The sequence below is a fragment of the Barbus barbus genome (assembly GCF_936440315.1).
Source record: "Barbus barbus genome assembly, chromosome: 25".
Taxonomy (NCBI): Eukaryota; Metazoa; Chordata; class Actinopteri; order Cypriniformes; family Cyprinidae; genus Barbus; species Barbus barbus.
Window position 1 is genome coordinate 12,039,629 of NC_136753.1, and position 21,799 is coordinate 12,061,427.

General features: G+C 38.3%; 2 protein-coding genes across 2 annotated transcripts; both read left to right on the plus strand.

Annotated features, from left to right (window-relative positions):
• The first annotated feature begins 1,131 nt into the window (after positions 1 to 1,131).
• Positions 1,132 to 18,053, plus strand: p4hb (prolyl 4-hydroxylase, beta polypeptide). Its single transcript, XM_079377816.1, has 11 exons — positions 1,132 to 1,704; positions 2,862 to 3,068; positions 4,191 to 4,324; positions 4,420 to 4,557; positions 10,721 to 10,825; positions 11,001 to 11,126; positions 11,226 to 11,426; positions 11,586 to 11,706; positions 13,019 to 13,200; positions 14,829 to 14,936; positions 16,739 to 18,053. Exons 1-11 carry the CDS (start codon positions 1,566 to 1,568, stop codon positions 16,802 to 16,804), a joined length of 1,527 nt encoding a protein of 508 aa, XP_079233942.1. The 5' UTR covers positions 1,132 to 1,565; the 3' UTR covers positions 16,805 to 18,053.
• Positions 18,054 to 19,094: 1,041 nt separating this feature from the next.
• Positions 19,095 to 21,156, plus strand: ppp1r27b (protein phosphatase 1, regulatory subunit 27b). Its single transcript, XM_079377447.1, has 3 exons — positions 19,095 to 19,677; positions 19,940 to 20,090; positions 20,407 to 21,156. The coding sequence occupies exons 1-3, from the start codon at positions 19,443 to 19,445 to the stop codon at positions 20,525 to 20,527; spliced, it is 507 nt and encodes a 168-aa protein (XP_079233573.1). The 5' UTR covers positions 19,095 to 19,442; the 3' UTR covers positions 20,528 to 21,156.
• Positions 21,157 to 21,799: the final 643 nt, after the last annotated feature.

The following is a 21,799-nucleotide window of genomic DNA, read 5'->3' on the forward strand; positions in this document are numbered from 1 at the left end:
TTGTCCATTTGCTGATTTTGATGCTTTTATTATGATGACATGCTAACTGAATCAGGAACTGAAATGTTAATGGAAGCCGGAAAATGTTTTTTTGGCCTGTTAATTTTACAGAACACTACATCTATCACAAGTTTACAATGCTAAATTAAATATTTTCCTTATCGGCCTGTAAGTTAAAGCAGCATTTGTTTTTCTTAGCTGATGATTCTTTGTTAACAGAGCTAGTGTTAGTTCCTGTTGCTAACACTTCTCAGCCAATAAGATCTCCCAATACAGTTGACTGTAAATTTGTGAATGTTTCTCTAAAGGAGAAAACCTTTTGAAAAACAGTCAGCTTTCATGCATAATATTCTCATTGTTATTGTTATTGTCATTGTAGTAAAGTTACATATATAGTTACTTTGATATAGCTATATATCAAAGTGGGGTCATAGCAATTCTTGATAACAGAAAAAACTACTTTTGTCTTGGTCTATCATCATCTTTCATGTCAGGGAAAACAGTTTTGAAGAACTGAATTCCGGTTGCAAAGAGTCTGAACTGTTTTCTGTTTGTGGTTTTAAAATATTTTTGAAAATTATGTTTATTTTTTCAAGACATGATAATATATGGAGGTTAATGCATTTGTACTTTTATTACAAAACATCTTCTCCAAATTATTTCAAACTTCAAATTGCAAACTGACTGAACATCACACAATGTATTATCTCTAGTGTATAACCACAAAAAGTCTGTGGTGAAAGTGACAGTGGGCCATTTCCTGTATCGGTTCATTCTTTTATCTACTTGTTTGGCACAATCAGCAGCATACAAATCTTTAGACTATACACGTTGGCAGTATTGACTGTATTTATCATCTTATCTCACCTTTCTAATAATGGCAAATCTCTAAAGGCGGATTTTGCTTAATTAGGTGCATAGACTATTTCAGTCTTAGGTGTTGTGTTCTACAATATGCCCATGCATCTTAATTCTTGGATTACAATTTGAAAAGGCTCTAGTGAAATGATCATGGTTAGTATTTTGAGTTTAATACAGACTCAAACGAATCCTACTATTGTTCAGGAATTGGCTCATGAATATTAAATGTCTTATGCTCGCGTTCTTAACGGAATGTTCAGTCACGCAGTCGAATAAATATTAATGAGCCCAGTTAATACGTCAGTTGACAGGCTATCACCTAGCGACGTCTGCCTTTCGCCAAATCACTCAGGGCTAGTGGCAGAACGTCGCGTTGCGTAAATAATATTCATGAGCCAAGCATTCGCCATAGTAGGAATTGTGAATTCGTATAATCAAGACTGGAAGATTCACTTCCAGGTGCTAGGAGACACGCGGTCCACTCACAATTCAACACGAACTGCGTTCGGCCTGATAAATGCGCATGCGCAGTAGCATTGTGTCCTCTCCGTTTCCTGCGCATGTTGCCACGTTATTAGCGGCAGACACAAAATTCAAGCGACACTTCAAGCAGTTAAAGGTGAAAGAAGACCCGCCGCGCTAACAATTTCTCCGGTTTCCATCACGGTATTATTAATAGTTGGCACGTTTGGAGGTGATCCGAGATGCTGAAGTTGTTGATTGTGTGCGCACTAGCCGCTATGAGCGCGGCTGATATCGCCGAGGAGGAGGACGTGCTCGTACTGAAGAAAAGTAACTTCGAGGAGGCGCTCAAAACTTACCCAAATATCCTTGTTGAGTTTTGTAAGTAGTCGCCAACTTTGTTTGAATTGTCGTTGCTGTGTTCGTGTCGATAGTTGTGCATGAGGAAAATGCAAAACGAAACCAACTCTCAATGAAATGGGACTGTTTTTTTTCTTGATTTGCTGCAGCAGTACTTAATCTCTTGCAATCACACCTCAAGTAACAGACGTGTGCTAACCAAATCTTATTAATAATATAAAACCATAAAGGAAGAACGCAATTTTTAAAGCGTTCAGTGAAGCGTTAACGTAATTAACTTAATGATTTGAAGACGTCTTTGCCACTCGCCCCAAAACTCTATTTTGACAAAGCAAACGTACATTGAAACCCTTTACGAATAATGCATTCGATTCAAGTTGGTAGACTTGTAAGTACGTATTCAGGGCGACAGTAGTTCCTTACGTGTTGAAAATAATAAATGCATTGGATTTGCGCTTTCCCTTATTTTTCCTACTGCTTTGTTTTTCGGTTTCGCCACTTCATGCAAATGAGATGCAGTATGTTAAGGGCAAGCATGAATGAGTTTTCAACCTGAAAAGACTTCTCAAACTTGTGTGTAACCGGGCTCCTAGGTTAGTTTATCTGCGCTTTACCGGGCTAAATTCATTGGGTACTCTCAAAGTATTTCCTGATACAGGGACGTGATAGACTCTCCAGTTGCCCAATCACTAGCCTCCACGATTGTTTCGTCATAACGAGTGGGCTGGACTTTCCAGCGGCCCCGCGCTAGGTTGACGTGTACATCAGAAAAATAACTTGTTCCACATTGAATTTGTGGTATTTAAAAACACTTTTCTTGGGAACAATGTAATGAGAGCGTAAATTATACAGTATGTCATTTAGTGTTTTATTTGATAAGAGTGAAGGGGTATTTGATGCTTTTTTTTTTTAATAACCACTAAACTTTGGTCTTGACTTTAATAGCATGCCATGTTGTGAGATGACGTGTTGAGGAAGATTAGAGTAATAAGTTTGGCCTACTTTAGTTCATCCAGGTTTACTGGGATTGAACACTAGAATAAACCTACGTTCTTTTTATTCATGTATACCACAAACCCATTCATGACAAATTATGAGTAATAAATGTAAAATCACTAACATGCCGTGACGGTAAATGTCAGTATTATTGAATTGAACCCTTTTTTTGCTAATTGCAGATGCACCATGGTGTGGGCACTGCAAGGCCCTGGCCCCTGAATATGCCAAAGCAGCTGGTATGCTGAAAGCTGAAGGCTCAGACATCCGACTAGCAAAGGTGGATGCAACAGAGGAATCTGAGCTTGCTCAGGAGTTTGGTGTTCGTGGATATCCCACCATCAAGTTCTTCAAGGGAGGAGAGAAGGAGAACCCCAAGGAGTATTCTGGTGAGAGAGATCAGCCACAATTTTCCTACATATAATATCCATGGTTCGTCTTTGTGTATAGACTACTAGACTGGCTTCAGCTTTGACTTGTACTTTTGTTAAAATATTTCAAAAGATTTCAAAATCAACAAGATTTGTTCAAAATCAGATAGAAGGAAATCAGTAAGCGTACAAACAGTTCTAACCGGTTTGTTTTGGTTAGAATCGCTGGTGTAACTGAGCTGTATTGATGCCATCTTATACCGTAAACCATAATTCAGTTGAGACAGGTCAGTGGTCTGCATACCATGAACGTGAGTGCTAACTGCTGAAGACGTGCATGTCATTCTGTACGTGGAAGCCCTGAGTTCCAGCTTGTTTGTAGAAGGCCCTGCCCCCTTTCCTTCAACGTGCAGTCCCTCACGTTGCCTGTGGTCTGGTTGCTGTAGGCTGCTCTCCATGGCTGTGTTTATTACCGTCTTACTCCTGCAGACCAGACCTGCCTCAGCAAATGCAAGTTCCATGACTTTCAGATGTCTCGAGGTCTAAAAAAAAAAGTAACACCCACTTTTCAGTTTCCTTGTGGGATAACAGGAAACAAAATTCCAGAATGTTTAATCTGTCTTATCTGGAGTCCTCGTTGGAAGGACTCTATCAGGGTGTCTGTATCAGGTGATGCCATAAGAACTCAGACTTGCGCAAAAGCTGAACCACAGTGTAATTGTTGACGTGTCACATCAGTAGTTCCTGCTCTAAGCTGTGGTGCTCGCTCTTCACTCATTTAAAAACAGCATTATTAAGACTACCTTTGAAACTGTGACATGTCATTCACATTGACATATCGGTCCTGCCCAGTGGTCATAAATGGGTGAGGATACATGAAATGAGCATTAGTTATGTTTACTCTGTATTTAATAGCTTTATATAACTTTTTTTTGTTTTTAATTACCAGTGCATTATTTCTGTAGCTCAAAAAGTAGAACTGGGGATTAGCACACCAAGGTCACGTGTTCATGTGGCAAATGTAAATGTAGCACATCTCCTATAGTTGCTTTGGCACTATTCTCTATACATGTACAAGAGTTTGCTTGATACCACCAGGTTCTTTTGTCTCACTGTGACATGCTCGCGCTCTGTCTACAGCTGGCCGACAGGCTGATGACATGGTCAACTGGCTGAAAAAGCGAACTGGCCCTGCAGCTACTACTTTAACTGATGTGACACAGACAGAGTCCCTTATTGCAGATAATGAGGTTGCAGTCATCGGGTTCTTTAAGGTAAATGTCATTCTTTTCTTCAGCTAGTTTAGTTTTGGGTGTTTTTTTTTTTTTAGATTATTATTATTTTTTTTTTTTTTTCTGTCTCTCTGCAGGATGTTGAATCAGAAGATGCCAAAGCCTTCATTAAAACCACAGAGGCTGTGGATGACATCCCCTTTGGCATCACCTCAGATGATGCAGTCTTTTCAAAATTTGAAGTGGCCAAGGATGGTGTTGTTCTTTTTAAGAAGGTACACATTCTCTTTGTAACTCTGCTGACTAAATTTCAGAGAACTTATTAGTATTTGTTTATAACTTTAGCTAGGTGTGTGATGAGATCTTATGGCTCGTTTCTACCAAGTGGTACAGGTCAGTACAATTCGGGACCAGACACCCTGATCCAGCTTGCGTTTCCACCGCCAACAGTACCCTTACTTGATAGGCATGGTGTATGCCTGAAAGTAGGGATCGACGATAAAGCGCACCAGTAAGCACAACTCTGCCTCTTTTTGTTAAATATCAGTTTTAATAAACGATAATAGCCATTATAAAAGTATAAATACAAAGTAAAAGAGGAAATTAAGACAAAAGCAAAATTCAGTCAAACGTATGCTACAAAGTCAGAACTGTACTACGGTAAAGTTCAAAATAAATATATAAAGTTAAACATAACTTGCTCAGCTAAAACGATATTACCAGGAACAAATAGTAGATTCATGAGACCACGAACACCTGTGGTTACTTGATACCTTAATCACTACGGAGACATCAGAGCCAGCAGCAAATGTCAGAAGGACTAGCCGAGCTAAGGCTGCTCTAGGCAGATAATATAAGCACTGAGCGCCCGGTGATCACCTGGAGCTCCGAAGTCGGCACAGCAAATTTTCCAAATAGGAATTTATAAATATAAACCACAGATTTGAGTTTTAAAGAACTACGTTCTGGCCTGAAAAACTCTTAAAACTACATTTCATGAGACAATATCAGTAATATTTAGAAAATTATGTGGGTTTTTGGGCAATGACGTTTCACAAGTCCACAAGAACAGAAAAGAACACGTATTGAGAAATGGCTATTGTCTGTGTGAAAATATAAAATACAATTTTGTTTTTTTGCGCACTCTGATGTAAATAAGCCCAACACTCATGGACAGCAGAGCAGAACAAGTGAAGGAGGAGCTTTTTCCCCTTGTAGCACGCACAAGTGACTATTCTAGTCAATCAATCTACGTTCTGCAGTGAGTTTAGCTCCACGTTTTTGGCACCCTTTTGCTGTGTTAGGTACCCCAACGGAAGGGTACCAAAAAAGTGGTATGGTACGGTTCAATATTTTGGTACTATTCACAACTTCTGACAATGGAAACGGACATAATTGCGTACTGTACTGAACCGTACCGCTCGGTGGACGAGCCATTATAGCATAAGATATAGCATAAGTATCTGCCAATACCAAGTTTTCCTATAGGAATGTCTGTTTGGTGCACACTTTAGTTATTAAAATCAATCCAATGTATAAAGAGTTGTGCAGAGAGTAAAATAAATAAATGCATGCTTGTTGACGTATACATGTTAAAAGATGCACTCTCACTCCGTTTATATACACACTGTATATAGACATTGGCAGATGTATGTTACAATGGTAGACATTGTAAACTGGCTTTGTGGTTGCAGTTATGAATATGGAACTACTAATATAAACTTTTATTTTATATGTACAGCAAGCAGAATAATTGCAAGATAATGTGGAGATAAGGTTAGAAAGAATGAAGCTTGCCAGTCAGTCAAGTCTGAATTGGGATGCAACCCACAGTGCGTTATGACAGCGACGTCTCTGATAGTCTGGCGGCCGATAAGTAAATCGATAAATGAGTGATTGTTACAAACGTGAAAATTAACGATGGATGATTGACAGTGAGCGCATCTCCATTGCAAAGCTGCATATACATTTGCTGGTGTTAGTCGCAGACAGTGTTGGGCTAGTTACTTAACGAATGTAATGTTACTCATTACTAGTTACTCCTTTCAAAAGTAGTAATGTTGCTTTACTTATTACTTTCTGGCAACAGTAATTAGTTACACTACTAGTTACATTACATGCCCCACAGAAGTTGTAACTGTGTGTCTACCACATAAAATTCTTCTAGAATATTATTAACATATTTCTTCCTCATCATTTGACCAAAATCCACATTGGCTCGCAGTCATTAGTTATTACAAACACACTCAATATTGATTGTGACATTCAAGAAGTGTTGTATTAATCTCATTAATTGTCATGTGTAGCTTGAAGCTAATTGTAATCTCTCCGTTACCCATATATGATGATATTTAATGTATTTTATCAAACCACATAAGTTTGTAAGAAACGGTTTAATGTTCCAAAAAGGTTAATTATAGTAATATAATGTACCACATGCTGATCAGAGGGATGTGTGTGGGATGTAATGCTAGAGTAAAATAAAACCACAACTTGCACAACAGTGTTCAGAATTTTTTCCTGACAAAATCAATATAATGCAATATTTCTATCTGCTGAATGTAAGCTTTTCTATATTCCAAGCTTGCCAGCTGCACTGGAGACATGAAAATTATTCAAATAAATCTAGGAATTATTTGATTGTTGGATTGTTACTAGTAAATAGTTACTGCCTAACACTGGTCACAAATATTAAACGTGTTTAAAATCTTTAAGACCACTTGCAACGACTGGTTCTTGAATTATAAAATCATAATCTTTAGACCCCACATATTATACAACTTTTTCTGCCGACTGCAAACAGCAACAGAGCCCAGCTGAAACAGACCTGGTCCAACTGGATCCTCAGTTCAGCCACGGTAACATGATCCTGCTTCACCTATGATAGTCTCATCTGGAAACTCTGCTGTTGCTATTATTGGTCTTTGCTCGGCCGTGCAATGAATTTGGTTTTCTTGTTCTTACTGGTTGAAGCAGACCGCAGATCTCCCCCTTGACCTTTGAATGCATTAGGTAATGATGCCCTCGTTTATCAGGGTTAGTGAATCATTGTCAGCATTAATAAATTGTGTGGCTTCCTAGAAAACAAACTGGTAATTTTGCAGAGGGCTGGGCAATTTAGACATTTTCACACATTGCTTATAAAGCCTCATTCACACCATGAAGGATAACTTAAGATATTGGCGTTCACACCAGCGGATAATATTGTCTGTTTGTTTTAAGCCAGGGGTGTCAAACTCAGTTCCTGGCGGGCCACAGCCCTGCAGAGTTTAGCTCCAACCCTAATTAAACACACCTGGGGGCTATTTCACTAATCCCTGCTTTTCTTAGGTTATTTCAGGTTTTACAGTCAGGTTTTAGACTTAAAAGATGCTAACAAATCAATCGGAACTAAATCGGTTTCATAAACGACAATTTAAGTTCACGTAATCGGACTAATTTGATCCAGGTTCAGTGAGTCAAGATAATTTAATGTACACTCATATTCTTAAGCAGTCCTTATTGTCGATCATGGATCAAATTGATCCACCATGGCAAAAAGTGAATATTTGTGCTGTTAAATGCGTTTGAGACGCTGTTTTCCTCGGTGTGTAACTGATATGTCACGGTTTCATCTGTAAATGTTAGAAAGTCATGCAAATATCCATTTTGCTGTCAGGAGTGGGCGAGGCTTACACAAGCGAACGAACGCTGCTGCACGCATGCATGTTACACAGATGGAGCAGAATAGAATAATAGCACAAGAATTCAGAATAAAATATACATTCTGCTAAAATTTGTTGTTGGAAATTAAATGTGACGCATAGAATTTTAATTCAACATAAGTATTTTTGATAACCGTAACTGTAAATCAAATGTAAGCTGGCTATACAGCCATACCAGCTCAAATGAGTTAAATGTGTGTTCCTCTTATCAGTTAAAGTGTAGTCTGATTTCTATTTTTAAGTTAATTCGGTGATTTTGACTTTTGATTGAGTGTTTTTAATGCTTTAAAGAACCATTTTAGATTGCAGTGTTCTAATAACCATAAAAGGTACAGCTGTCATAAATTCAGAGAGAAAGGCTTCATGGCTCGAAACTTCTTATCAATTGAATGTGCAAGTAGCAAATGTGTTTAAATGTCATTAGCCTACATTTTGGGTACAATAAATACAGTTGGTTGTAGCCTATGTTGTTATTTATTTGATTATTTAAGGTGTACTTTTATTTTTTGGACTAATAATAAAGTCAACTAATTGTATGTGAAAGAGTCAGTAATATCGATGCATTCCTATTGGTCAGTGTTGGAGGAGCTCAGCTTAGCCTGACAGTTAGCCTGCTCCTGACCAGGTTAGTTTCTCAGCATAAGTTGCCATAGTGATTGAGCTTGAGCTATGGTAGTTTTGCTTTCGGAAACCAAATCAAGTGAAAAGCTTATTTGGTAAACTAGTTTTATGAAACCGTCCCCTGATCCAACTAATCGGGTCCTTCGGGCTTATTTGGAAACTAGATGGTTTGTGTGTTGGAGAGGGGTTGGAACTAAACTCTGCAGGGCTGCAGAGCCCCCCAACTGCTCCCCGGGCGCTGCAGCATAAAATGGCTGCCCACTGCTCCGGGTGTATGTTCACTGTGTGTGTGTGTTCACTGCTGTGTGTGTGCACGTTGGATGGGTTAAATGCAGAGCACGAATTCCGAGTATGGGTCACCATACTTGGCTGAATGTCACTTCATCCTCTAGGAACGGAGTTTGACACCCCTGCTCTAAGCACATACTTGCCTGCCGCTTTAAATTCTTGAACTCGTTACAGCAGGATGGATTCTGATTGGGTGTCAATGTTTGTATCATTCATCAGCTGGAAAATATTCCAACGATATCGTTTTTCTGTGCCTTTATTTTATTACTTTAATATGTGCCGCTATAGCTGTGGTGTGGACTCTGCTATTCTTTGATATTGAGAACGATTTTTTTAGAACTATATCTTTATCGTTATCTTTTCTAGTCATCGTCCTTGGTGTGAATGGGCTTTAAGAGGTGAGCGCCACATCAGTGAATTTACTTAAGGGATTATTCACAAAATGAAAATTGTCAGTTGAAATTGTCTACTGAAATGTACTCACACTCAAGTTGTTGCAAATATGTATGAGTTTCTTTCTTCTGTTAAACAAAGTCAAAGAGCCAAGCCAGCGAAACGTTTGTCCAACCGTCATGTAAAATTTGTAGATTGATTACATATTTGCATCATTGCTTAGGAGTCCTCTTGATGTCACCTGAAAAGCAGAATCAAATAAACATCCACTACTGTTCAAAAGAAGCAATATACACTACCGTTCAAATGTTTTGGGTCAGTACTTATATATAAAAAGTACTTAAGTATATATGTATGTATATATGTGTATGCGTATGCGCAGCACAACGGTTTCCAACATTGATGATAAAACACCATATTAGAATGATTTCTGAAGGGTCATGTGACACTGTAGTAATAGCTGATGAAAATTTAGCCACCACAGGAATTTAAATTCTATTTTAAAGTGTTAAAATAGAAAAATGTAAATTATAATATTACTGTTGCTGTTTTTATTGTATTTGTGATCACATAACTGCAGCCTTAATGAGTATAAGGCACTTCTTAATCTTAAAGTATCCAGTGGTTCTTCCTTCAGAAAATGTATGTGCAATAATTAGCAATAGGACACAGTACTCCTGAGCTAGATGAGCTCCGCACGAAGATGAGGTCTTGTGGTTATTCACACATGAATCTTTGATCAGATCACAGGCACTACGTCTTCATGCATGTTGCTGACATGGTGAATTTTAATGCAACTGTATTTTGAGATGAGTTCTGCTGTGAAATCATTTGCTGATTGAATAGTCACTGATTGGCCTTCAGTGAAAGGAATGGCCTTCCAACTCTTTAATCTTATTAGAATTCCATAGGGTTCCCATGGGCAGAGGGAAAAAATAAATATATAAAACTGTAAAGTGAAGATGAAATATACGTTCTTTATAGAAATCGGCCTACAATAATTCATTCTTTCAGCAGGGTGGAAGGATGTGCTTTAAATGTATAATCAACAATGGACTAAACTTCTTATTGATCCCTGTCACTAAAGAGGCTTTGGGGTGGCTGTGTCTTAGCGCCCAGACACACACACACACACACACACACACACACACACACACACTTTGAGGCAGTAGGGACAATAAATTTCATTCCAGAATGCAGCTGCTCTCTTTGTGTGCTATTAATGCCCACTGTATGTGTTGAATCTAGAATGTCCGCTGCCCTGTGGCCAACAACTGTTGCAGTCACGTTTCTATGCTTGAGTGATGCATAGTTCCCTAGTTAAAACACAATTACAGTGAATTTTGTTTCAATGGACATAGATGGAGCGAGTGAGGGAGAGTACCTCTTATTTAACTTTTTCTCTCACAATCGCTTTCGTTTTATTTTTCAGTTTGATGAGGGTCGCAATACATTCGATGGAGAGATCAGCAAAGAAAAGCTACTGACCTTCATTAAATCCAACCAACTTCCCCTGGTCATTGAGTTTACAGAGCAGGTACACTTTAGCCACACTTGTGGCTCTTATTGTATATTGACATTACAGATGTGTGTTTGACCTGTTGCATATAGACCCAGTTGGCCAATTTATATTTTCATTGAAAAATGTATTGCATTTTTGCCATATTGTGGAGGGAACAATAGATTCTGAGATTCTTATTTCTCGTCTACAGACTGCTCCAAAAATCTTTGGAGGTGAAATCAAGTCCCACATCCTAATGTTTGTGCCCAAAACAGCCGAATACTTCCAGGATAAGATGGACCAATTTAAGAAGGCATCTGAGGGCTTCAAAGGCAAAGTGAGGCTTTTTTTTTTTTTTTTTTTTTTTTTTTTTTAAACTGTCAATGTATGTTTTGCTGAAGACATTGACGTTTAACCTAATTCACTTTCTCCACAGATTCTCTTCATCTTTATTGACAGTGATGTGGATGATAATCAGCGAATTCTGGAGTTCTTTGGTCTTAAGAAGGAAGAGTGCCCAGCAATCCGCCTCATTACCCTAGAGGAAGAGATGACCAAATACAGACCAGAAACCTCAGAAATCACAGCAGAGAACATCATCACCTTCTGCACAGCCTTCACAGAGGGAAAACTTAAGGTGACTGAAGTTTGTTTGGGTTTCTGTTTCAATAATGTCTGTGATTTTTAAATGAGGGAAATTAGTTTTTATGGTAGCTTAATTGGCACTTAAATGAAAATGTCTTCTTGGAATGATTGTGTGTGTGTGTGTGTTTTAAATGATTGTAATGTCTTTCAGCCTCATTTGATGAGTCAGGACATTCCTGATGACTGGGATAAGAACCCTGTCAAGGTCCTGGTGGGCAAAAACTTTGAAGAGGTTGCCTTCAACCCCGCCAAGAATGTCTTTGTAGAGTTTTGTACGTATTTTTTCTATATAAAAATGTCTTTGCTTAGATTCAAGTTCTGTAGTCTTGAATCTTGCTTCTCTCAAACCAAGTGCTCAGACACGGAAGGAGATCACTTTGCATGGCATATTGCCTGATTTATTTTGAAAGCAGGATCTTTTGATTGCCCCTCCTCCTAATAGCCTGGCAAGATTCCTGTATCAGTCCAAAAGCGTACTGCTAATCCTGGCATAGGCACCCACAGGATACTTACTTGGAGAGTTCCCCTTGCTATATGCTCTTAAACTTGCTATAATAGGAAAGAGCTAGAAATGCTGAGATCAATTTGGCTCCAAAGATATTTAAAGCAAACTGCTTCCCAAACTAGCATGTCTGAGGAAAGTGGCTTTTTTACATGGCTGTGACTGACTTTCTAATAAATGACATGGGTCTTGAAGGGTAGAAGGGGGTTATATTTCATGTCATTGAGGGCATTAGAATGGTTGTTAAAATTTGGTTATGTGAAACGAGTTTTGGGTTTCCAAAATGTTTGGACAATGGGTAGATTGCGTCATACATGCAGCTGTCAGTAACCAGTGCCAGAGTGACTCTGAAAACCCATCTGCTTTTTTTCCCCACATTTTAGTCCCATTGTCTGTCCTGTATTTCTCAGCACCCTGAAACCATTGTAGGTCCTGCATATCCCTGTTCCTGTACTCTTTGCAAGTCCATTAGCCAACTTGAGATAATATGTCACAACATTATCACTAGTTGCAATAACTACATGTACCTTTGCAGTTATAATCAAGCTCCAGTGGGGTTTTGTATAGTCAAGTTATGTCTGTCAAAACAAACATGAGACAATGTGTAATTTTTTTTTTTTTTTTTTTTTTTTTTTTTTTTTGTAGGATTGTGTCCCTGTTGCCTGTCTGTCTTGCAGAGCTGCTAGAACAATTGTAGTCTAATTTAAAGTGATGGTTCACAGTTCTGTCATTTACTCTAACTTCTGTGGAACACAAATGAATATAGTTGTAACCCATATGCAAATCCAGTGGTTTTATCCAATGGAATAGTTTATTTACTGTCTAATTTTTGTCTGTTTATCATACTAAGTGATCATAATGCTTCAGAAGACTTGAATTAAATCACTGGAGGTGTATAGATTCTGTTAGTTCGACTTGGACTAAAATTGGACTAGTACAGTTTCAGTCAGACTGTAGTGTTTATTTTAAAAGGGAAAATTGCTGTTATATCTGACTGAAATCAAACTTTTAATGTGTGTTTGCATATAAATTCGCCTTTTAAGAACCAATTATTTTGTATTATTTGGTTTTCCTTTATCCAGATGCCCCATGGTGTGGTCACTGTAAACAGCTGGCCCCCATCTGGGATCAGTTGGGTGAGAAATTCAAAGACAACGCAAACATTGTTGTGGCCAAGATGGACTCCACAGCAAATGAGATTGAAACGGTCAAAGTGCATAGCTTCCCCACGCTCAAGTTCTTCCCTGCTGGTGATGACAGAAAGGTAAGGCCTCGAGATAATTTGCTTCTGATTTAGGCTTCTGATTTGCTTCTGATTTTTAGCATAAGGTAATGTGAATTAATTTTTTTTTTTTTAAACTAAGGAAATGCAATGCTCAGATAATGGATAAGGTACACACATTGTATGATATTCATATATTTGCTGCTTTGAAAAAACTCCATAGGTTTTTGCATTGATGCTTAATTGGTGTCAACTTGTTTTGATAAATAAGGTGTTAAGTTCAAATGAGAATTTAAGTCCCCACAAGGTATTTTATTACGTAGTTTCAGTTATATACATCAAAATCTACCATGTACTGCCATGTATAATTGCTGTATGTTCATGTACTGGTGCGTGTAAACAAGTTTTAATATAATTTTGTCACTAACAAATACTGGAAAACGTCATTTTTACTGAATGCATTAGGCTGAAAATTTTAAACCAATTAATTACAATGGCAGAGAGTGAGTAATTGAGTGCGTTTTTGCCTTTTATCAGTCAGCCCCATTATTTTATTTGAACTTTTTTTTTTTTTTATACAAAAGATGTTATTAATGCACTAGGCTAGTGGTTCCCAATTCCAGTCCTCACGCCTGTTGAAGCTTACTTAACTTTGGAACATTCATTCATAGATTTGATTTGCGTTGCACTGCTGCCTGCAGTGTCTTTACATACCAACGTGTGACTGGAATTGAATCCACCGCACAAGGCCTTTTTTTTTTTTTTTTTCTCTGGATTGATACTAGTTTCAACTCTTCCGTATGGGGGAAAGCAACAGAGGATGCTCTTTCTCTTTAAATGTACACAATTTGAATTATAAAACGTACCAAAAGTTCCTGAGCCAGGAATGACTTAATAAATATCAATGAAGTTTACTAAATATCATTTATGTGCATTTTTGGCAGAAGTGTTTTTAATAATACTTGAGTTCATCCATCAGTACAGTTGGATCATCGCCTGAGATTAGTAGATGGTATATTACTATTTAGATTTATGTCAGGAAGCTAATGTCTTCCATTCTTATTTAAATGTGGTTTTATACTTCTGAAAACTCCAGCAAAGTCTCCTGCTCTAGTCAAATGTTTTTTTTTTTTTTTTTTTTGTTTGTTTTTCTTCAGTCCACCCCCCTTTTTTTTATTTTTATTTTTATTTTATTTTTTCCTTCACTTGGATGCTGCCCTGGCAAAGCAATTTGCTGATAATTAGCCAACAGATTTAGAAATGCTCCAATATAGCTTGCCTCACAACACGTGCAAAGGAAACAAGACACTCCTGACCCAGTGAATTCACCCCTTGTCTAGACCCTGAATGCTCTAGAGGTGCTGCATGGATCTAATTCTAGAATTAAAACCCCTTATTCAGTGCTCCGCTTCATCATTTTGGACTGAGGAAAAGTCATGCTGACAAAAGACCACCATATAGTTTTTGGTAAATGAGTGATTGATTTTCATAAGTTACTTGATAAGAGAATTCTTGGCTAGAGCCCAGTTTTGCAAGGTCACCTAGCTGTGACCAACACCATAAACAAGTTACTAAGATGTCTTAATACATTTTCCTGCTTTTCTTGCAAACAAATGCCCCTTATATATATATTTTATTTTTTTCCTCGTTCAACCCCCCTCTTTCTTTAGGTAATTGACTACAATGGTGAGAGAACGCTAGATGGATTTTCAAAGTTTTTGGAGAGTGGAGGAAAAGAAGGTGGGGCACCAGCAGGAGATGAGGATGAAGATTCTGATGTATGTATAATTTAGTTGCCATTTAATTGTCTTCAATTGTTTGGTTTAACTTCATTGAATTGTTACTTGTTCATACCATAAGTATACTATACCGTAATTTCAATTGAAAATCTGGTTGCTTTGGCCACAGAGAAATCGGTTTCTGCTTAGTTTGTTACTTCAGTAATTAAACTTTTGGAAGTGTTATGCATATGCACATAAATTAACAAAAAATATAAATGATAAATAAAAGTGACCTAAAGCTGATACTTCACCAATCGTTTGCATAAAATTGATTGTAAGCTTTAAGAGTTTGCTTGTGGAGCTGCAGTTGTTTGCTGTCTGTCTCACGGGCATTCCTGACTCTGGTCCTCCTCTGCAGGGGGTAAAAGACCCTGCTGCAAATCTGTCGGAAAGACACTTGCCAAGAGCCTGTCTGATGAAGAGGCCATTAAAGTGGCCCAGTTTCTCCATCAATCTTAAAGTTTTGGCTTAATAATTAAAGGGAGACCATATGCACGGATCTAATACTGATACATCTGATTTCATTCCCAGCTTTTTGTTCACTTAAGACATAACTGACTTTCATGTAAATACTTAGTCAAATATACACAAAATGTCCATTTTGGCGAGACTGAGCGAAACAACATCGATGAGGTGAGACCCTTGAGCAAGGCACCAAACCCCCAACTGCTCCCCGGGCACCGCAGCATTGGCTGCCCACTGCTCCGGGTGTATGTTCACTGTGTGTACACTTGGCTGGGTTAAATGCAGAGCACAAATTCCGAGTATGGGTCACCATACTTGGCCACACACCACTTCCCTTTCATAATCGTTAGAAGCCAAAATGGAAATTGAAAAATTTAAACTAAAATTAGATTAATTGCACAGCCCTACTGCTAGCTTGCATTGAATTGTTTTGATGGCGTCACATAATTGAGACACATGAGATAATTTGGTCAGGCAGCACAGGCATCTAATAGGTAGTCAGTTCTGTAGGTTTAATATTAAGCGTGTTCGACTTCAAGCAGTGTAGCACAGACCGATTGGTGCATGACATCACCTATTATTACGAGGACATAAAATCACAATCTATACAATTCACTTAAAAGGTAGATTGTGATTGATCGCAATATGCTAACTTGCAGGTGTTTGATCTTTCAATTTTATAAGCAAACATTAGTTATGTTTTTCAATTAATAAATGCCACTAGTCAAGTTAAACTAACAGTATTTCAAGTGAAACCACGGTCAAGCTGTCTTGCTGGCTTCACTGATCTCCAGATCATATGAGACCAGTGGCCTATTTGTGGTTCATTCTAAACCATTTGGCTCAAAGATTCTGGAGTTTATCACATTGTTTGGGCACAATCCAGTAGCCTAGAAATCCATCCAGAGGAATGCTTCTGGGAAGTTTAAATTTAGAACCTTATCATTGCCACTAATGCCCAACACAACTGTTATAGCGGTTTACCTTCCATTCCCCCCTCCCCACCACTGACAGGACTAAGTCAGTCAACACTAGCTAGTCCGCACGTCCCAGCTATGAGGAAAGGATTCTGCAACTAAACGCTGCTGGTGATAACACGTCTCAGCCCCTGTGAACTCATGTCAGTTGCACTTGTTTTGCTGCAGGGATTACTGGCATGTTTGTGGCAGGGCAGATTTGTTTTGATGAATTGAAGTCATGCTAGTACACATGGCCTTCTGGTAGGGATGACCGTGATTGTGCTTGAAAACATTTGTTTTGGTGCCAAGATGTTGCCATTGCACTAAAATATTTTGTACATGTATTCCAAAAAGAATATCTTACTCTTTCCACAGGATCTGGATCTTGACGATGCAGGGGAGGATGATTCAGATGCGGAAGAGGGACACGATGAGTTATAAGTGTCAGGAGGAAAAGGCGAGACAAACCCCTTCACCACCTCCACATTAAACCTCCCTGTCTGTGAACACTAAAGCTTTTCCTAACTAATCCAACAGCCACTGGGCATTTACAGGGTCTTCTTTCAGCCAGTTGTCATTACCAGTCCAGCCCAACCATCTGCAGCCCAGAGAAGTGCCTCTCTGCCCACAACAACTTTCTCTTTTGAAGTTTTACTGTACAGTTTACTTTTTGCATTAAAATGTATTAGGTTTTTAGGTTTAATTCTAATGGTAATCTGTCAAACTGCTCTTTATACCTGCCCACTACCTTCTTTTGTGATCCGGGGGCTCAGTGTTAAGATTTTGCAGTATAATACTGGAAATACTCTCCTGATGAAGGATGGGGAAAGACCGTTATTCTGCCTCAAGTCTGTGATATGAATGAGTGGACATTTCAGGACAGAGGAGCTATATGTCATTCACCTTCGGATGGAAATAAAATTACAATAATGGGCTGCTATTACAGTGAGAACAAAACTTAGCAGAGACCAAACTGAGGTATCTTCTGTGTTTCATTAGTCAAACCACATTTTCGTATTCCTCCTTTTCAAAATTAACACCTGCTACTGAATTATTTTTAAAGATGTAAAAGTGGAGAACTTGTTTTATTTAATTTTTATATTTCAATTATTTTTCTTTTTTTATAATCTTCCATACTGAAGTGCCCAGAAACAGCACTTTTGTTGAATTACCTTGGGCAGAGTTGGCCCTCTCAGCTTTCTGGTCATCTGGGACGATGATTTGAAACCTTGTTTTGCACTTCATTCAGTGCCATCAGAGATTCCATATCAGTTACTGAAATGAAGACTTATCATCTTGTAAGGACAATAACTCTCCCATACCCTTCCTGCTTTCCATCACTTTAGTGGAAGATTCCTTCCACCTGGAGGTGTAATGCCAGTTGACAACCTCTGAGTGGTCTGTGTGACGGGGAGGAGAAAGTGTGCTTGTAACCAACTTAATCAGTCTTTTCACCTTCTTATGCCAGGGTTCAGGGTTATGCGTGTGTGATTTGGTTAACCCTCATGTTGTCTGTCTTTATTTTTCTAGGAACGGTGAATTTCAGGGGTGATGTTTAAAGAAAGGGAGGGTTTAGGAATTCAATTGGGAGGGATTTGGGTTTGTCAACATGTTTGAGACAAAGCATTCCATTGCATTTAAAATTGATAACGTAAACTGGTGGCCAAATAAACAACAAAATGGTAATGTGTTTGGTGTGTTTTATTTGACTTCTTTCTTTCTATTTTAAAATTACTGATTCATTCAGTTGATATAAGACAGTTCATTGTGGTTCAATAATGCATTGGTACGACAAAGACCTCATGGTTGTCAAGGTAAAATAAAGGACAACAAAAGTTATGCAGCCAATGAAAAGAATGGGTTTTTGGAGCTTTGCCAGAAGGGAATATAGAATTTAAAAATGACTGAAATTACTGCCTTGTCATCCCACAATGCTATTATGTGACTTTAAAACCGATACATTCTTTAAACTGCTTGTACTATATTTTTAGTGTTTTTTTTTGGGGGGGGAGCTTGACAACGATTGCCATTTGAAAGCTGTCCTAAGAGCTGCATTAACATGTTGGCCAAATATACAGTTTATGGGTTTGGAATGACCGCCCTAAACGTCAACGGAGACCAGGACACCTAGATTAGCTCCAGTGAGGACCTCATCACCTAGACAGCCATCGAGATAAGACCACGGGAACCAAATGAGTCCTCTACACAATCTGACTTTGCTGCAGTTGGAACAAACTGCTGGTTTCGTCTGGCCAGAGGAGAACTGCCCCCTGGGTTTTTACCATTTCAAATAACTTTTACCCTGTGTTATACCCAGAACATGGAGAAACTTCTGGAACTGTATAGGGGCTGAGTAATAATAGTCAGGTAGACTTAAAGTAGAAAACACTGTAAGGCCTGCTCTCTGGAATCATGACATATTAATGTGATTAACCTGTCTTCTGCAAATAGAGCAAGAGCATCTTTTTGCTGGCAGCCAACTTAAAGATAAAGAGCCAGGCTGTTTATTCAAGTGTTATTTTAAACTTCTAATTGTGACCGTCAACATGTCCTTGCCTTCACGTTTGCCAGGCAGTACCTGTAAACTATTTTTATACCCCATTTATAGTGTACTAGAAATTACTGTTGGCTTCCCTGCTGTGTGGCAACAGGAGCTGGGGTGGGGGAATTTATCTGAAGAGGAGGAGGAAAGGCCTGTGGTGTGTGAAAACAAGCTGAGGTTACGGATCTTGTTGCTAAGTTGGCTGAGAATTGTAGGAGTGTGACTCCAGATCACACCCACTCATCTTCCAATTCAGTCATCTGAGCTATGAGACGACAGTCTCTTAATATAGTCTAGTGGGGGGTATATATAGGGTACACATAGAGCCCTGACTTCAGACCAACTTTTGAACGACTGTCTAGGAAGGTGCTCTACATCACGAGACGAACAAACAACAAGACTGAGAAGCTGCAGTCATCTTGACCGGCACCTTGGAAAAGAAGAAATTCTGAAGACTGAATTGTGCTGAACCATTTAGCCACATTGAGAATTAGTGGAAAATTTCTCATCCAATCTTTGGAGCAAGAACATTAAAGAATGGTGAAGTACTACCAGTGTCCAGTCACCCAGACCATGCGCTATGAGGGGTGCAATCCAAATGCCACTAGACCAGTGTCATGCTTTCATTCACAGCCTTCTATCAAACCTGTTCGCAATGTTCATTTTCCCAACGACATAGTCTTTCAGGATTATGTCCGTCAAGGCGAGCTGGAGAGAATTGGACGCTTCATTAGAACCAGAAGAGTGAGTCTGGACACCATCTACCATTCAGGTAGGAAAACCAACTACTTGTGTACTTAAGTCAGCTATGGAAAGTGCTCAGTCTTAACTATATACTCTGTGTGCAAGTAATTAAAATGCAGTTATGCATTCCCTCATCGCTAATAAAGGCAATTTATCATAATAATTAGCAATGCCATTTTTGTCTAGCTCTGACTGTTTGATAATATAATCCAGTGTCTCAAGCTTTAATCTACTGATAATTGAGCTGTCTGAGCCTGACCTTTAACATGAACTCCTTGCTAATTGTCCAGGCATGGCAGCCATTCATGAAGCAGTCCTATCTGGAAACCTGGAGTGTGTGAAGCTTCTGGTAAAATTCGGGGCTGACATCACCCAGAGGGATGAGGATGGATGGACTCCCCTGCATATGGCATGTAGTGATGGCTTTCCAGAAATAGCTAAGTAAGAAAATGTCTTAATTTTATGTATTATTTGGACTTTGGTAAACACAAATTAGAACTGGACATTTAATAGATTATTACTATTTCTAGTATAGGAAAATAAAGACAAGTCTTTAGTTGTCATTTTTAGCTTTTTTACTAGTTTGCTATCAAAGAAAACTTGAAAGTCAAAGTATTTAATCAATGAAGCCTTATAAAAAAGAAAGTAGAACATTTACCATATTCTTTGTCCATCAAAATGTGAATGATTATTAGTGAAACCAAATTTGTCAAGAAACTGGTCAAAGATTTAAAGTTTTTTTTTCTTTTTGTTTTAGGTACTTGCTTTCTTTGGGTGCAGACACTGAGGCTGAAAATGACTGTGGGGAGAAGCCTGCTGACCTTATTGACCCAGACAGCAAAGAGCTGCTTGAACTCTTCGGGGTCGGTGGTGCCTGAACTTGCCTGACATTGAAGTTCTGATTGCTCTCATCTGTTATGGCAGTTGCCACATTAAAAGGATGAAACCGGTAAAGGAGTGGAACAGCCACTGTGTATGCAGTGAAGCTGGTAGTTGAGACACCTTGACAGAGTGTCTGGTTATAACTATCTGGTCCTGTGCATTTGGACCAATGATTAGGATGTGAGTTGCACTTGCCGCCACAAGAAGGAACTGTTCCAGTGTAGATGATGTTCTTGCTGTAAGCTAATGACAGTAACAACAGCTTTTCTGACAATTTTTTATAGTTAATGCTTTCTATTTTAAAATATGATTTTTAAGTAGCAGATCAATGCACTATAGTGAGAGTTTGATAACTAGCTCACTGTGATTGTATGTTATTATTTTTTTTATAAAACATGAAATTGTACAGAAAGTCTTAATTTTATACATGTATGGATTAAATGTTTTTATACCTAAATATACATAAAAAAAACAAAACAAAAAAAACAATGCTGTTTTATTGTGGCTGTTGTCTGTGTCCATAGCTACACAATATACATAAAATAATAATACATTAATCTTCAGGATTAGTAGTAAATCCCAATTTTATATGTACATAATTTAAATAAAAATTCATTGTAAACCTAATACATTGGCTTCAGACTGGCAAATGTATTATGCAATTGATCTTTTTTTTATTGGAATCACTGTTTATTTCCAGCTATTCAATGTAAAATCAAACATTTGTATCCCACTGTTATTGAATGTCATATTCTATATCTATATAACGCATAATGTTTCTGAAAGTAATGTGGAATGTGAAAATCCTTCTGAAAGGCACGGACGTGGTTGACAGTTGACCGTGTAAGTGCTCTGCTGAACGAATCGCGAATGTGCTGCACTGTGGGAAGTCGTTTACGCGAATCGGTTCTTTTGAAACACGTGATAACCGGATCAATAAACCGATTCAGTGATTCTTCTACGATCACATACGTGATTCAGTTGATAGAAACAGTCAGCATTTTAAGTACTTACTTCTTGACCCATTAATATTTTTTCGGTAAATTCCAATTAGACTTACTGTCAGTACACTCACTGGAGTTCAGCTCCTTTAGGACTCGGAGTCAGATGTCTGCAAGACAGTCCGGTTAAATGTAGCGAAATTTCACAATAGCGCACACTGGTCCATCAATTTCACATCAATAAGTTTTATTATTATTATTAATGTTCAAAAATCTTTCGCATAAAGAAGTGGCATCGTAGTATGTTGATGGCGAACCGATGTTTGT